The sequence below is a fragment of the Colius striatus genome, chromosome Z (assembly GCF_028858725.1).
Source record: "Colius striatus isolate bColStr4 chromosome Z, bColStr4.1.hap1, whole genome shotgun sequence".
Classification (NCBI taxonomy): Eukaryota; Metazoa; Chordata; class Aves; order Coliiformes; family Coliidae; genus Colius; species Colius striatus.
This window is the reverse complement of record NC_084790.1, coordinates 53,862,960-53,880,845: the sequence shown is the minus strand read 5'-3', so window position 1 is coordinate 53,880,845 and position 17,886 is coordinate 53,862,960. Positions and strand designations below refer to the sequence as shown.

General features: G+C 36.3%; 1 protein-coding gene across 1 annotated transcript in view; it reads left to right on the top strand.

Annotated features, from left to right (window-relative positions):
- PLGRKT (plasminogen receptor with a C-terminal lysine) overlaps window positions 1-17,886 on the top strand; it is a 34,821-nt gene that overhangs the window by 7,684 nt on the left and 9,251 nt on the right. The window contains exons 2-3 of the mRNA XM_062018889.1: window positions 13,648-13,778; window positions 14,674-14,783. Coding sequence (XP_061874873.1) covers window positions 13,648-13,778; window positions 14,674-14,783 — 241 coding nt within the window. The remainder of the gene's footprint in view (window positions 1-13,647; window positions 13,779-14,673; window positions 14,784-17,886) is intronic.

Sequence of the window (17,886 nt, the reverse complement as noted above, 5' to 3'; positions counted from 1 at the left end):
ATGGAAATTTTAGGAGAAAGTAATACAGGAGGAGTTAAAAATCACTAAGTACTGGAAAGAAAACAGACTAATGAGTACTTAGGACATTATCATTTCTGTGGCTAACATCTCCTATGAGGAACTGCTGAGAGATCTGGGGCTGCTGGAGAAAAGAGGGCTCAGGGGAGACCTTATTACTTTAAAACTACCTGGAAGGAAGTTGTAGCAAGATGGCGAGTTGGTCTGTTCTCCCTAGTAACAAGCGGTAGAACAAGAGGAAATGGCCTCAAGTTGTGCCAGGGGAGGTTCAGGCTGGATATGAGGAGGAATTTCTTTCCTGAAAGGGTTGTCAGGCATTGGAATGGCCTGCCCACGGGGGGCAGTAGAGTCACTGTCCCTGGAGGTGTTTAAGGTTGGATGTTGCACTTATGGAAATGGTCTACTGGTTGATGGGGCTGGGACAAATGCTGGACTTGATAATCTTAAAGGTCTCTTCCAGCTGAAACAATAGTATGATTCTATAACATTTTGTTGTTGTTGTTTTGGGATAGCAATTCAGAGTGATTTGAAGTTTTGTTCAGTTGTGTTTGGGTTTTTTTTTTTCACAGTAAGAGAATTCCTTATCAGATAGAAGATAATATTTTCAGTGAGGAAGCATAATTGCATTCAGGAGTCAGAGATAATCCTCCAAATTAATCTTTGATGGGAGCCACATAACCTCTGAGAAAACAAACAAGCCAGGAAAATAATACACATCTGACAAATCTTGAATTTACTAATAATAAAAATGTTTCATTATAACCTCCTGGCTGCAATATGAATCTCTGGATAGTCTCACTCCCCTTCTCCCACTATCCCTCCTCTCTTGCTATTGTATTATGTCAGATTGTAAAGTGCATTCTTCTCCCCAGGTAGTATTGAATAGTCAGGAAACAGCCATAGATCTGCTTTCATAGCAGTTAGTCTGTGGTAGTTTATAGATTCACTCCCTGTATGCTTGCTGTTTGGACATAGGAAAAGTTCCATACATCTCGGTGGAAAAAAAAATGTAAATATCAAATAAAGCTGGAAAAGTACAGGGTTGATTTTTCTATTTTGACTATGCAGTGCAATTACATATCCTTTTCTGAAAATCCATGCTAGCCTCTCCTTGTTTTCAAAATCTTTTCACCTTTCTGTGGTCCCTAATATCATATGGAATCATTTTGAGACATGGGAAGACTACAATATCCTAGTCTAATAGTATTGAAGGGGCAGATAGTATAAAACATTGCTAGGGAAACTCATCCTCCAGTGCAATAATGCATAGCCTGACTTTTTAAAGATGAAAAAGAATATAGCAGTTTCTTCTGTAATTGAAGGATTTGGATACAATTCAGAAATGCCACAAACTTACTTGACTTTTGGCAGGTTCTGTAGCTGTAGAAATAACTTCATTCAAATTATAAATCACAAGATTTCTACTTCTGAAAATTACTGTTAGTGTTCTGTGCTTTCATCTGTTCTTCAGCTTTTGCCTGTGGAGAAAGATATATGCATTTTACACCACATGTACAAACTATGGCATTCATGATTCAACTTGTAGTGAAACTGGTGTTGTTTGCTCTAATGTTCTTTCTCGTAAGAAAATGCTTAATGTGTGAACTTTAAGTTAATTAGACTGATGATTTAAAATATGTGTGACAAAAGTATTTGTATTTGGATAAAAACTATAAAAAGCTCAGTGAAAACATAAATGAGTGCAGCTTAATGTAATATTTTTTTTAATTTCCTCTACACTGTCAGCACTTAGCTAGAAGCAGAGTGTAGGATGATTGCATGACACTCCTGCCAGGGTTATCTTGCCCTAAGATTGAATGGCAATAAATGAAAGGAAGGAGTCTGTTTTCTGGTCATATTCCATAATTTGTCCTTAAATCTGAAACAAAAGTCTAGAAGTACCCTGTAGCAAGCTTTTTAATAGACCACATCTTATGACCAAAATATATTGAATTTTTTTCTCTGATTAAAGTAATAATAGTAAAAAAAAAAAAAAAAAAGTCAGATCCATTATAAATGATGGAGAAGGACCAGAACATTTCCATTTATATCTAGACACTCATCAGTTTCTCAAAATAAAATCTGGCCATAATTCAATGAAATGTTGTTTGTGTTAAGTTTTATATTGTAGGTTTGGTTTAGTATTCTGATTGTCTTGATAAATTGGAAAATGCCTGAAATAATATGCAATGATAGAAAAGGTAATAGAACAAATATCAGTCCAGAGGATTATGTCCCAAGAAGAAAGAGTAAAATAGTTAAATAACTGAGTGTAAGTGATTAGATTTCAGGAGCTTAAAATACCTAGGTTTTATATACCTGTGCATAGATGTTGGTATATTTATATATGAGTCTGCAGCACAGGTTCTTGAAAAAGCATATGTAATTGTGGATTTGTTAACCACAGGATAAAATTATTCAATTTGTACTACCGATGACTTTGCTGGAAAAAAGATTTTGGAAGTTCTTTTAATGAGCAGACAAAAGGATAGTAAAAATAATAAAGGCAGTAGAACCTGTAAGGAAAGAATAGAAAAATTGTATTTGTCTGCTATAAACACATCTATTATGAATTTTAAGTTTGTGTATGTTGGTGGTTTTTTTTTTTTACATATTTTTTTTTCTCATATGTCCTTCTAAAGATGTTGAATTTTCTGTGTCGCAAAAGCATGCAAGCAAGAATTGAGATAAGATTAGAAGACTTTGAGTGCTCAACTGTCATTACATGGGTTACTAAGGAAGGCAGTGAATCTGATTCTAGTGGTCTTAATTGAGATTACAAAATGTTTATTTCAATTCCTTGCTTTCAGGCTAACTTTAAAAGACCTCTGAATATGCTTTCTAGCATTATCCTTCTGACTATACAAACACAGAAGGTGAAGGACCTGAACAGAATGGAGGTCTACCTAACCAGGCCTGGCTAATACCTAATGATTCTTCTAGATTTATCGAATCATAGAATCGTTACTGTTGGAAAATACCTTTAAGATCAAGTCCAACCACTAATCTAACACTGCCAAGCCCATCACTAAACTAAACCGTATCCCTCTGCACTTGATCTACATGTCATTTGAATATCTCTAGGGATGGTGACTCCACCACCTCCCTGTGCAGCCCATTCCAATGCTTGATAACCCTTTCAGAAAAAAAACTGTTCTTAATGTCCAATCTAAATCTCCCCTGTTGCAACTTAAACCCATTTCCTTGTGTTCTATCATTTGTTACTGGAAAGACAAGATCAGCCCCCATCTCACCACAACTCTCCTTCAGGTAGTTGTAGAGAATGATCGTCTCTTCTCTCAGCCTCCTCTTCTCTAGGCTAAAACACCCCCAGCTCCCTCAGCTACTCCTCATAAGACCTATTCACCAGCTTTGTTGTCTGTTTCTGGACATGCTCCAGCATCTACATGTCCTTGTAGTGAGGGGCCCGAAAATGAACACTAAGATTGATCCAAAACAATAGACAGCAGCACTTAATACTGTTTCTTCCTTAGCAGCATCTCTTTTCTGATCTTACAATTTCTAACCAGCTGAAACACATAATTAAGTGTGATTTTTGTTTGTTTGTTTGGGAGGGGTTTTTTTTGTTGTTGTTAATACAGAAAATACCTGTTTTTTTCAGGACTTTACACTGATTTCTGTGTGAATGCTATTGTATTCTCTCGTGTTACCAGTGAGAATTTTATCTAGCTATCATGTTTTGAAAGATTACAAGATGTTGTAATTTAAATTATACAGCTGTTTGTTACTGGTATTTGGTTTTCATCTCAATGTCTCTTTGGAAATATACATAACAATCCAGTAAGAAATTAGTTTAAACCTTTTAACAGAAGTTTTAAGTTTGGTCTTTATTGGGAAGCAACTGATAATCTAGTTACTTTCCTAGTGGTTTTTGAAGTTCTTACTTTTTAAGAAACAGAAGTTTCTGTAGTAGCATGTGTGACAGGATATTGTGAAAGAGGCAGCTGAAGCATTGGTAAGCGAAAAATGAAATTACTTACATAGCATAGATTAAATACAAGTAGTATTTGCACCTGCATAATGAAGACAGTTGTTTTTTATACATATATGTAGCCTTTCCTTGTGTTATTGGTTTACTGAGAAACGAATTGTATATCTTAATACATAACACTTTGCCAAACTGCAGATACTAAGAATTTTGTAAGGGAGAAATGAGGGAGACTTGACATCAGGCACTCCAATGGTCTCTGTCTTTCACTTCCCAGTTAAACTGGAAAAGAATTTGTATTTGAAGTGAAGTTTTTATATGCATAACTTCTATGTCAGCTAAAAAAAATCTTAAGAATGTAAATTTGCTATGACAAGTTAGATCAGTAGGGGTTTGAGAAACGAGACACAGGGCCATGTTCTGTTTCAGTACTTCAACTGAAAGACAAATGCAGTATGTTAACAAAGAACAGAGGAGAAGAAAACTAAACTTTTGAACAGAGAAAATATTAATGTCTGTTTGATATATAATAGACTAAGAGTACTCCATCTCAGACAAGTAAGATAAATAGACCTAATAAGCTTTTTGTACTTGGTAGGGACCTGTATCTTTTACATGTTCCCATCATTATCCTAGGTTGCTTTTTGATTAATGAGCCAGAAGTAAGAATGGAAAAGAGGATATAAGAAAGTAGGAGTAAGGGCAGGGGGAAGTGCTTTCTGTTTTATTTGAAGACAAAGTATATTTGCAAATAGTGTTGTGGGATTCTGTTGGTTTGTTTCTTTAGAAATTCAATTAACCCATTATTCAGTCAATGTACTGTTGATGATTTATCCATTGATCTCAAAATGAGGAGGCTGTTGAAAGACATGCATGTGCTATGTTTTGATTTTTGACAGGAAGAAGGATGTCTGATGTTAAAATGCCAATGAGTTTCTGAACAAGAAAACTTCTTTTCATGCTATATCACTTTCACTGAATAAAAAGGAGAACTGACATGCACTTCTGCATCGGCTGCCTTCTATAGAGTCCTTCCTGTGCCTAATAAAACTTTGTATGATGACATTCTTTCTATCTACAGATTTGCCAGCTTATCTTTGTTAGCAAAAGATCAGCCACCTCCATGATGATACCTAGAAATTTAAATTTATACTGACGTCTTAGTGAGTAATTTTCTGCAGACTTTTCTAAGTCCCTAACCTTTTCCTCCCTAAAGTTTCAACTGACAATTACTCGAAAGAGTTTTCTCTTTTTCTTAAAAAAAAAAAAAAGGAAAAAAGGTTCTGTTACAATGAAAACACTTGTTCTCTTTCTTCTGTGTGAGCAAAATGTGAGTTTTGCCATTCCTAACTACTATCATCCTTTTCCCTTTGAGGTGGGAAATAGCTAGATTTGTTTTCTATTGACAAGATACTGGTAGTGCTTATGGCATCTCTAATGCATTTGTCTTGAAGCATTAGGAAAAAATTATTTTGCCCCTTAGGTGATCTGAGCTTAATTCAGGAAATAAATGTTCTCTGGTAACAATTCTATATCCTTATTAGTTTGCGTGTATCAAATGGAACAGAACAAGATGAATGATATCTGTACTGAGGAAGATTAGAACAATCTATCTTTCAGGGAAAAAGCCAGTTTGGTTGGTATTAGCTGAGAGATTGTATACTCTGCCTGACCACTGTGAAGAATCAGATGCGGTGGTTTAGAAAGAGCAGATTTTAATAGCTATTGCTAACCTGCAAGTGCTACCAACAAAAGCTGCAGAATAGTCTGATTGCTCCACTAGTAATGAGAAAAAAGTTAATTAAATCTGTTAGTGGAATCAGTACTCTCACCTTTTTGCAGGGAAGTATCTGTGACTAGTTTTTGGTCTTGCTTGGAAGTGCACCCACAACTAATCCTTATACACATAGGCCTAGTTTGTTGGAAGGATTTATCTAACTTCAAACAAAAATAGCCTTTTGAAGCTGCCTCCTGTAGCACTGAGAATTTTCCATACTTCCTTCCTTATTAGTAGAACAAACCTACCATGTTAGTCTCTGTTGTTGAGCCCACTGATGGAAAATCTGGCCATTTACTTGTTTGTCTATGAAATACTATTTCTTTAATCCTAGGTTTAAGAAAAAAGTGAGGCAGGGAGAAGCACTATATTGAGCAGAATGCATAAAAGCCTGGAAGGTACAATGGATAAGTAAAGAAGCCTTAGACCTATTTTAGTTCTGAAGCAAAAATAGTGTGAAGAGAGCCACAGTAATTTTTAAAGAAAGAATCTTAAATGGATAGGAATAAACATCATATCTGCATGTTTTATTAGTACTATAACACCCTTTCATACCACAATATCACTGTACAGCCATTTCTTCTGGGTTTCATTTTTGATTCCTTGCTCCAAATCTTTATTTCTTTTTCAAAAAACAAGCTTATGAAGCCTACCTAGAGGTACTTGTGGGAGATGGAAACAGCAAATGGAATAATTCTTAATTAGATTTCTAAATGACTTGGTATTGTAATGTTTGTCTTAACTGTAAGCTTTGTCTTATACAGCTCCATCTGTTTTACTATTTACTACAGCATGGTTACCCGTTTTTTTTTTTTAATAACTAGCTATCCAATGACTCTGTCTTACACTCCTGAGAATTCTAAACACTGGTAACAGTATCTTAACACTTTGCTTACTCTGTAGATATGACTTTTAAATGTAGATGGAGGAGACATTTTTTTTACTCTGTGACACATTCCTCACTTAAAGATCACACAGTAGAAGCATGGTAATGCTAGGTTACTAAATAAAAGTTACTAAATAAATCTTACTTTCATACCACAGTTTGTCAGATTGAGCCTCTCCTTTGCACAACTTAAAATTCAGGTCCTTTTGATGTAATTTTTTTTTCTATGGCATATAATTCCAGTAACTTATTGACAAGAAGAATAGAATGGATTTGTTTTTTTTAATGCAGATTACTCTAGCTTGTGGCTAATATTGTGAGACCTTTTTATTTTTAAGATAGCTTTTAACTTACAAATATTTTGCAATGTGTCTTTGCACTTGGAAGCTTTAAGAGAGTGTAGTTTCTTGCAGAGCTAATAACTTTAATTGCTCTGTGTACTTGATGTGAAAAATATTTGCAAACAAGCTTCGAAGCAGCAGGATAATACATCTAAGTCTGATTTATTTTAACTGTTTGATCTAGAGGCCCATGTTCTGATACTTCTGTGTGCACGCTGGTCATAGAACTAAGCAGAGATACTGTGTAATTATTCAAGTTATCATCTCTGTATTGCACTCTGGTGGCCTACAATGGAGGGGTAAACATAGGAATCGCTATTCTAATTTCAGTTTATTTTTGTTAAACAACCATTTGCAGCAGCTTCTGGTTTGGCATATTGACTAGGAAGGATGACACCTAGGACGAGTCACAGAAGCCTTTAGTCTTTCATCTTCTTATGAAATGCCAGGTGCAACTGCAAAGAGTTTGTGTAATTACTTAGCTATACTACCTGCACATCAACTTTTATGTGTTTTGTAAGTCATTTGCAGATTTTTTGCTTGTGTGACTGTCGCACTTTTCAAAAATTAAGGCTTATTTTGATTGTGCCTCATACTACTAAGGAGTTAGAAGTTTGCAGTTGTTTAAGGAATGCTTTCAGAGTCTCTGATAATTGAAAAACTCTATTATAGGTGCAGCAGCTGTGGCCTATAACAGATGTGCAAGAAGTTGGCCTGTGGCAAAACTGGAAGTTCTTTTAACATGAGTGCAAGGATGGTTCCAACAGCTTCTTCACGTCCTTCTTTTCTTAGATTTAGATAGTGGGTTTCAGAACTTAAGCAGAAATGTTTTGTATTTATCTAGCTGATAATTCCTCCTAAGGCAGAGAATTCCTTTTCTGTCTGAATACCTGTTTACCAGGCAGTCAGCATAATTACGTCTTGGTGACATGAAATACAGTTCCCTGAATAAGTTTACTGCCACAACCACTCTCAAGGCAAATGTTTGCACTGCCTGGTATTTTAGAGGGATTGGGGAAAATGGCTTATCTGCTAGGACAGCCGTTAAATATCAGGTTGCAAATCTGGGGCTTTACCCAGGGATGGTTACTGTGTCTTCCTCTCTTCACATGCATTTTGACCTGCACAAAATACATCAAAGAAAGTGTATTTCATACTCATAGGCAGTGAAGAGAGAGAATTTTTGTTCTGTCTGTGCTTTGTATTTCTGTTAAGCCTGTGTACATCACCTTGCATCCCATTTGTTTTGCTTTGTGCATTCACCCTGATACAAAACCAAAGTCACAACTATTCCTTCCTGCAACATCTGAAACGTGAAACAGAAAAGCAGAAAGAAAAAGAGAAAACTAAGTAAGAGTCTGAAGTATTAGAAATTTCCAGTCTGTCTGCCATTGCTGATGTGGCTTGTAATCTAGAGAGAGCTGTTTAATTTTTTTGCAACTTGTCAAAACCGATTAAATTATTTCAGATGAGAGTTTTCTCCCACTGGATTTTAATCAATGAAATGATGGTATAAATGCCCTTTTCTGTGGTTTGACATCATTGTGACAATCTGAGAAATAATCAATAGGAATGATAAGGATGGTAACCACTGACTAGTTTATTAGCATTATCAGTTTCACAGTAACTGACCTTTTCCCTGTCTGCTTCACTTCTTTTCATGTGTCATGTTTTATTTTGTGAGATTGATTTCCTTTTACTATTACAGCTGGAATGTGACAGACTTGAAATGCTAATCAACCCTTACAGTTTCTGGAATGGTTGTGAGATACTACTAGCTGTATTTAAAGGAAAATGGGGAAACTATTTCTAATGCAGTTCTCCTGAGAGTGTTATAAAATAGCAAATGTTATTGCTACTTATTTTGACACTAAACTTAAATTTTAAGATTACATGATCAATATTTGTTACTAGTAAAGAAGTAGCTACTGTCATTTAAGAAAATATGTTCATTGTGGAATTAACTCACATAAATTTACATAGGGGTGTTTTTTAAATTATAATATTGCTCATATATATCTAAAACATGGTCTCATTGTAGGATGCAATTTCTTAACAATAATAGAAACACAGGCTGGTTTGTGTACCTATGTATCCACATCACAGCTTCAATTGTCTTGTCTCATGCATAGCAACCTCGCTGGGAAAACTGCAGCATCTCTCTTCCTCCCATGGTAAATCTACACCTGAGACCCATTACGTGTAGTTTTTTAATGCAAGTATAGTCATGTAAATAGTCCCTGTTGAAGTTTAATGACTATATAGGCTGTATTTGTAATATATTTGCAATGAGAGAGAACTTTATTCCTTAAGACATGACAATTGGATGATGAACTGTTGTTCACCTGATGTGTATGATGTGCACCTGTGGCTGCTTCCTCAGTAATCAGCTTCACACCCTAGTGAGATTATTCTAAATTAACTAGAGTACATCTGCTAAATTCGAATTATAGACATTTTTTAGGTCTTATCAGCTAAACAGTTCTATATCTGAAGTTACATTTTGCAGTAAAATGAATACCTTGCTTCTGATCTGCCTTAGGATAGAAAAGAAATAATCTTAAACCTCACAGTAAGTCCTAAGCAAGTAGGACTTGGCCTTTGTCTTAATATCTGCATGTTAATAGGTTGAAAGTCTTCACCCTTTCACTACCCCAGTGTGGCTGGCATTTTCAATAGAACACATGTGGAGGAAAATAAGGCACAATTACTAAGAAATTAACAGCTGAAAATAGGATATTGATTTGAGCTGCAGACATGATTTGGTTTTCTACCTCTTGTAGATTTGATTTGGAACCATCTTTTGTAGTGGACTCCTGAGTCTTTACCTACAGAGATCCACTGTTAAATCCTGATGTGCTTAAGGGTAGCATAATCTTAATGTAATAGTTTCATTTTACTATCTACCAATAGTTGTTTGCCAGTTTAAAGTCAAGGTATCCTGGTCATTCAAAACTATTTCAAAATAATCAATTCGGATTGGCATGTTAAATAGATAAGCACAAGGTATTGCCTCTTAATTTTTCTAACTTCTGAAAGATTGAGGTATGCAAGAATTGCTTGTGTCCATGTAGGTGCTTAATTTTGTATCTTAGAGCATCCAAAATTCATTTAAATACATAAACTCTTTTAGCATGAAACATTGGTTTTAAACCTATTTGGTTGAGATGTCAGGTCTGGACATGTTAAAGCAGCCTTTAATGACAGGGGTAGGTAGGTGCCCTGCCTGATGTTTCCTCTGTCGGAGTCTGCCAGAGGGGTATTTCCTGCTGTTCCTCCCACACAGGGAACTGGCGGCAGCACTGACACACGTCATTCAGCTGTGCAGTGGCTACAGTGCTCTCCGAAAACACCTCAGGCATAGTCCAAACTGTGGGTTTTGGTTTTTTTTCCCCTACAGTTATTCAACTAAGTTTAAATTGTGTAATGAAACGGTGTGTTCTGAGATAACTTTGGCTGTAATTGTTACTTTCACCTTTTCTTTAAGGAAAGCTTGAAAAACAGTGAAGTCAGTGCGAAATTGTCCTTTGACTAAATCTCTCTATTATGCAGATTCCTGTTGCAATCCTACAGCTATAGCACCATAAGCTTTTTGTTTTGGCAAGACTATGGCAAGTGACAAAAGTGATCTTGGAAATGGAAAGCAAGAATGAAGACTTTTTCCGAATAAGAGAGGACAGGACAAAGGGCATGTTTTGGCATTTGGGGAGATGTTCCTGGATTTGGCATAAGATTGCATAGTTTTCAGAGAGATTTTGGAGCACATTTCGTGATGCTTGTGTGTTGTTATTAGATTTTCTCCATATAACTTATGATAAAATAATAATCTCTGTAAAACAAACCTCTGAAGCAGTAGGTTGCTTATCATCCCTAAAATATTTCAGTGCTTTCTTGATGCTACATTGCAAGTTTATGGACAAAATAGACATAACTGTATAGTAAACAGTTCATTTTAATATAGTGCAGCTTCAGTTGTAGCAAGAATTAAATTATCAGTGTTTCTGAATGTCATTAGATCTACTTTTTACTGCTTATCTGCATCAAGATTCCTTGATCAATCAACAGATATCAGCTTTTCTTCTTGACTATGCCACATTTCCCCATGTACATAAAATAATCATCTCTTAAGATTCATCAGTCTAAAGCTTCCCTCCAACACATCTTTTTTTAAGAAATTAATTTAAATACATGCACATTGAAGAAGTTTGGTCAAAGGAAAAGAAGTTGGAGAATTTTAGTATTTGTTGTCATGTTGTTCCCCTCCCCACTGCCGCCTCATAATTTTTGGATGGCGTACTATGTAGAAAGTTGAGGGTTGTCTTTTTTCAAGTCAAGAAAAAACATCCTTCTGGTTAGAAAAGAACATAACAAATTGTTTGATTATGTTATCTCGCTGCTGTTGTTGAAAACAAAACAAGTTATTTTTGTTTATACTAAGTTATGTATATAAATTCTTTGTAGATATACATGAAGGTATCCTTGGGCTTCTGAAATTTGATAAGACAGGCTTCTACAGAAGGATATTTGTTTGACCTTAGTGTCTGTGACTTAGTAGTTATCTTTTTCTTTCAGTACTTGAGTTTGAAAGAATCACCAAAGTGTTACTTGTGTGCGGAGTTTTTTGTTGTTTTTAAAGAAATCATGTTAGGACCCTTTGGTTTGCTCTTGTACATTTAAACTTGCAGCTTTCTTTTATCCCACTCTTGCTTCTTTCTACCCTCTGTGCCTATTTAAACTGTCTGGTTTTCTTCTTCTCCAGTCAGTTTCATTTTAGCAAGACCTATATTTCGTCAGCATATCTTTGTCCTGCTTCCTCCCCATGTACTCCATTAAATTGAAGCTCATTTAAGGTAATACTGAGCATCTTGGAAGCGTAGGTTCCTCATTTGTGCTGACAGGCAAACAAAGGATCTTTTAGTACTTTTCATACGTGTGCAAACTACACATATAATGAAATTGAAGGGGAAAATAGAGGCCATTAAATTGATATTATGTGTCATTATTTTATCTTGCCACATGAACCCTCAACAATTTACCAGGCTTAGGATATTGGGGGCCACAATGAGTCTAATTAACAGGCAGTGTGCTTGTTTACTTACAAATTTCCAAGTGTCTCATAGGTGATGAAATACAATCTAATTATTTCGATATTAAGTGGTTTGTCAGCCATTATATAATTACTACTTCTGAAAAACGCGACCTGAAAATTATAGATATCAGGAAGTTAGAGCCTGTTGATATTTTTTGTGAGAACAACAATTGCACTGTAAGTTTTGAGGAAAGATAAATAGATGAAACACTATTGTGAGACTACAGTGAATGTTGTTTTTCCTACTGTGTATAATTATATGTAATTAGATCTGTCCTTTTTTATTATGCTGCCTAAAAAATTAATTCTACCTATCGAGATACTGAATGAGCTTGTAAATAAGATAGCAAGATCAACATAGTCTGAAGAAGTAATTAGTAACAATTTAACAGAAGTTGTTCTGTTCAGGCTAGATCAATAGTAATGGAGATGAATAAATGGGTGGAAACCTTAAGTAATTACAAATCCTTTAAATTATTCTTGAATGAGAAAGCAGGAGAAAAGAACAGATTTAATTACTTTTATAGATGTATGAGAAGAGAACTTTCTGAAATCACTTTTTATTCATGTTGAATTTTTTTGTTAAACTTTGTTAGCTAGGCTAGACATCCCAGCTCAGTTTCTCTTGGTTTTTTTCACAAAAAATGTGTCACAAACATTAATAAGAAGCAGCAGACTTCTTATTGTATTAACTTATGTACTGTGGTTTCAGACTGCTTGTTTTTGTCAGTTTTTATTATTTTGCATCACTTTAAGGAGGAAAGACCATTGATCTTTTTGTTGTTCCTTGCAGTAGAGAGGAACTTTGAAGAAATACTAAATTTACCTTTATTGAATGGAAATGTACTAGTATGTTTAGATGTGGCATGAAATTAAAAAAAAATCTAATAGTCAGCTTTTTTATTCTTATGCACCATGGAAAGTTCTACTCTGTGTGAATATACTGTCTAGATTGTATTTTTTTTATTATTCTTTGAATTTTAGTTGTGGAAGTATTTTCGTGTGGACTTTTGAGATATATCCTAGGATCTTTGAAAGATCTGATATCCTCAGCAATGGTTTTTCTCTATTTCTAAACTATGGTGTTTCAAATGTTTTATTACCTTTATGAAGCATCACAAAGAGAAATCCTCAAAGGGCAACAAGGTGTCAAGATTGACTCTAAAGACACTATCAGCTAAATGAAAACAAAGTAGAAGAAATTGTAGAGCAGATAAATGGTAGCTTTTGGATCACCGTGGAAATGCAAAGGTCAGACAACCTTAACCTGGGGAGTGCTGCTGAGGCTTGGGAAGCTCTCAAAATTTAACACTGGTATTTTGGTTTTCCTGACCTTGATAAGCAGCATTGGAAAGATTCGGTGTTAAAGCATTTGCCAATTGACTGAAATGCTGTCTTGGCATAGACTATTCAGAGTTATTACTGAAGAAGACCATTCTCAGTCAAAAGCTATGAATGACTAAAAAGACTAAAAATGAAAAACTAAAAATGACTAAAAGAACAAAGAAGAAATCATCTCAGTGTTTTGGATTTATAGACTAATGAAAGATTGACTGTCTTTTTGTTTAACTTCTCTTCCTTCTTTAGCTGGAAAGGCAACTACTGATGCAGAACCAGATGAGAGAGAGACAAACAGCCATGCAGATTGCTTGGACACGGGAATTTCTCAAGTATTTTGGGACATTTTTTGGACTTGCTGTTGCAGGTTTAACAGCTGGGTATGAAGTTTATTTCTAACATAAAATATAATTATATTTCATTTATATTTCCCTATTGCTGTATCTTGCTTTTACATTATATCAGATAGTTATGTTTATCTAGTAACTGCTCAGAAGTTGATCAAATGAGAAAGTGACTCTGATTTCTGTCTGCTTCTGGATGTATTTTGGTTATGTCTGTACTGCAGACATATATATAAAAGCAGAGACATATGAGCTGGCAATAAAATGGTGCTGGTGAGGTACTAAAAGTTCAGTGTAAAATAAAAGTTGTGTGTGACAGGATGGATTGTTTAAAAGCCATGCTATTTTCTTGCCTGTATTGTGATTTAGTGAACTATTAATGAGCAACAAATCTTCCATCATCTACAAGTGGACATATTCTGAAATCTGTTCACTTAAAGTTGCATGGGGAATGGCATGCCTTACAGAACTTTTGTCTGGTAATGTGCTTTTCTTGACCTAGGATATGATTAGAAGGAATATATGGAGCATTTATGGGCTTGTGTAAATAGTATAAATTAAATGCATCTTATGCGTTATGTGTTTTACATGGACTCACATGCTGAACACAGTATCTTTATTGCTAGATGTTGGATATGACTGGGTGGATATGTGTCTGTGCATATGCATGCCACATGAGTTAAATCATCTCATTTTTAGATATATTCAGAACTCACTTAAAGCATTTTTTTAAATACCCTTGGGTTGACAGTTTAGCAAAAAAGCAACCACAAGGAGAAGGCTTCTGAGGAGATTAAGACTTGTTCTTCTTTGATGAGAGATTGTAGAAGAGTACACAAGTCCTAGACAGTCAAGGTCAGCCTAAACTGACAGTGCTGATGTGCTGAATGTCCTAAATAACCTTGTTTGTTTGTCTGTTTTCTTTTAACAGAGCAATGAAAAAGAAGAACCCAGGAGTTTTAGTGCCAATAGTTCCCTTAAGCTTTATATTTGCCTATCAGTATGATATGGGCTATGGAACATTGTTGCAAAGGATAAAAGGTATAAAACCAAGCTGAACATTTCAGATCACCTCTTATCTTTTTCTAATGTCTTTCAGTAGATTTTCTCCTTTTGTCTTAGGACAAAACTCATAATGTTTCATTTCTTTTCTTCTCTGTTACAATGAAATGCTTTCCTGGTCAAGAGTATTTCCCCCAGTTAATACTATTAACTTCCACTCAATTTGTTAAAAAAAAAAAAAGAAAAGAATTCTAGGGTTATAAATACAGATGAAGTAAGCATTCCATATTGGGAAGAAATGGCATTATTCCGTATCCCACTACGGTGCTGCTGGTTTGGCAAGGGCTAAGGAAGCGAAGAGCAGATAAAAGGACAGAGAGAGGAATCATGCCTATATACCTTCATGAACACACACGGTCATCACAGTGCCTTGCTAAGATGTTAAAATGAAAGGTGAGTCTCAGAAACTGGAGTCTTGCCTCATAGTTGCCAATGGCAGATCTGATGAAGTGATGACTGTTGAGGGTTATGGAGGTGCATTTATGTTTGCTCTGATTACTAGTGAAGGAGACATGCTAAGAGAGTGTTCTCTGTAAGTGAAAACACCACTGGGCCATGGCTTGTCACCTTCATAAATCATCTTATTTAAGTGGCTTGTTTTTTCTGGCTGATACTGACACAAACATCCTGAAACAAAATATAAGTTTGTTTCAGTCCTTGCTCTAAGCCACCACATCTGAGAGCTAGATTTCCTGACTCTGTACTTCATGAAAAATAATGATAGATAATCAGACAGACTCTGAGATATTTTCTGCTGCATATAGGTGCAAATGTATTTAGGTGATTCAGCACTGTATATCTCTGAACATTTCCTAAACCCTACTAAATATGCTTCTTGGAATTTTAATATGAAGAGGCAGCTAAGCACAGGTAAAAGAAAATGGGCAGCTCTTAGAAATCAGAGTGTTGAAAAGCAGATTAGTACATACAATACAGAAAGAACAATTTAGGAATACAATTATATTAAATACAGAAGTAGTACAATTTAGAATTTAGGACTTGTTTTTTTTTAAAGTTAGATCATTTTCAATCTAGAGTTTTGAAAAAATGAGCATAACATAATGCAAACCCCATGGCAAGAGTCTGTAATATGTTTACTGAGGACTGTATCATCCTGTATAGATTGAAGAGTGATAGTGCAGAGTCTCATTGCTTTCCAAAAATTAAATCTTAATAGCTTCAGATCTACTCAGGTAACTTCAGAAGCATGCAAGGCTTTGAAAAGGTTTTGGAGAAAGGAAGCTGTGAGGCTACACGGATAATACGATAAAATTAAATATGTCAAATTAACTCTGTCATTTCCAGAAAAATAATTCCTCTTTTACCAGAGAAGTACAGTAGATCTACTATAAACTCATGAAAGCATTTATTGTGCTATCACATGAAGATTAAGTTAGCATGGAGGACATGGAAATTAGTAGACAGGAAAGCATTGGAGTAAAGAGAAGATGACAAAGTTTTGTGTTCAAAGAAGAAGGCTAGGCTTTGGCAGGGCTACTTTCAATATTTCTCAAGATTCGGTCTAGATCCGCTTTTGTATTTGAAATTATGAGTAGGTTATACTAATCAAATCTATGTATGACGAACTTGATTGGTGTTATCAACAGAGAAATAAAGTAATACAAGGAGAAATTATGACCTGAAGAACTGAGATAATAAAATAAGATTCAATTTGATAAGAAAGTCTATATAAGGTCTCTAGAATTACTGAAGCATTAAAATTATTATGAAATCCCAAGCCGCCTTGTGAGAGTAAACCAAGTGACGAGCTTGCTTAGACATGTAAAAAGACACGAGATTTGAGTCTACAGATCCTACTTAGTTTTTCTTATGTTTAAGTAGAACTTTGTGTGTACCAGCTTCATCCCATTACCCCTTGCTAGATGCAATAGAAAAAGGGGATGCCCCAACCTCCTGACACCCACCCTTTACATATTTATAAATATTAATAAAATCTGCCCTCAGTCTCTTCTTTTCTAGACTAAACAGCCCCAGTCCCACAGCCTTTCCTTATAAGAAAGATGCTCCAATCCCCTGATCATCTTGGTGGCCCTGCACTGGACTCTCTCCAGAAGTTCCCTGTCCCTCTTGAGCTGAGGAGCCCAGAACTGGACACAGAACTCCAGATGAGGCCTCACCAGGGCAGAGTAGAGGGGGAGAAGAACCTCCCTTGACCTGCTGGCCACACTCTTCTTGATGCATCCCAGGATGCCATTGGCCTTCTTGGCCATGAGGGCACATTGCTGTCTCATGTTGAGTTTATTATGAACCAGGACTCCCAGGTCTCTCTCTGCAGAGCTGCTTTCCAGCAGTTCAACCCCCAGCCTGTACTGATGCATAGGGTTGTTCCTTCCCAGGTGCAGGACTCTGTACTTGTCCTTGTTGAACCTCATGAGGTTCCTCTCTGTCCAACTCTCAAGCTGGTCGAGATCCTGCTGAATGGCAGCACAGCCTTCTGGGGAATCAGCCAGTCCTCCCAGTTTGGTGTCATCAGCCTACCTGTTGAGGGTTCACTCTGTCCCCTCATCCACGTCGTTGATGAAGATGTTGAACAAGACTGGCCCCAGAACCCATCCCTGTGGAACTCCACTGGCCACAGGCCTCCAACTCGATTCTGTGCCATTGATCACCACCCTCTGGGCTCTGTCATTCAGACAGTTCGTGATCCATCTCACTGTCCACTCATCCAGTCCACACTGCCTGAGCTTTCTGATGAGGATGTTATGGGAGAGTGTCAAAAGCCTTGCTGAAGTCAAAGTAGATGACATCCACTGCTCTCTCCTTGTCTAGCCAACTGGTTATGCAATCACAGAAGGCTCTCAGGTTGGTCAAACAGCATTTCCCCTTGGTGAAGCCATGTTGACTCCCCCCCGATAACCATCTTATCCTTCATATGTTCAGTGATAACATTCAGGATGAGTTGTTCCATCACTTTTCCAGGGATGGAGGTGAGGCTGACTGGCCTGTAGTTTCCTGGGTCATCCTTCCTGCCTTTTTTGAAGACTGGCGTGACATTGGCCTTTCTCCAGTCCTCAGACATCTCACCTGCCCTCCATGATTGCTCAGAAATGATGGAGAGAGG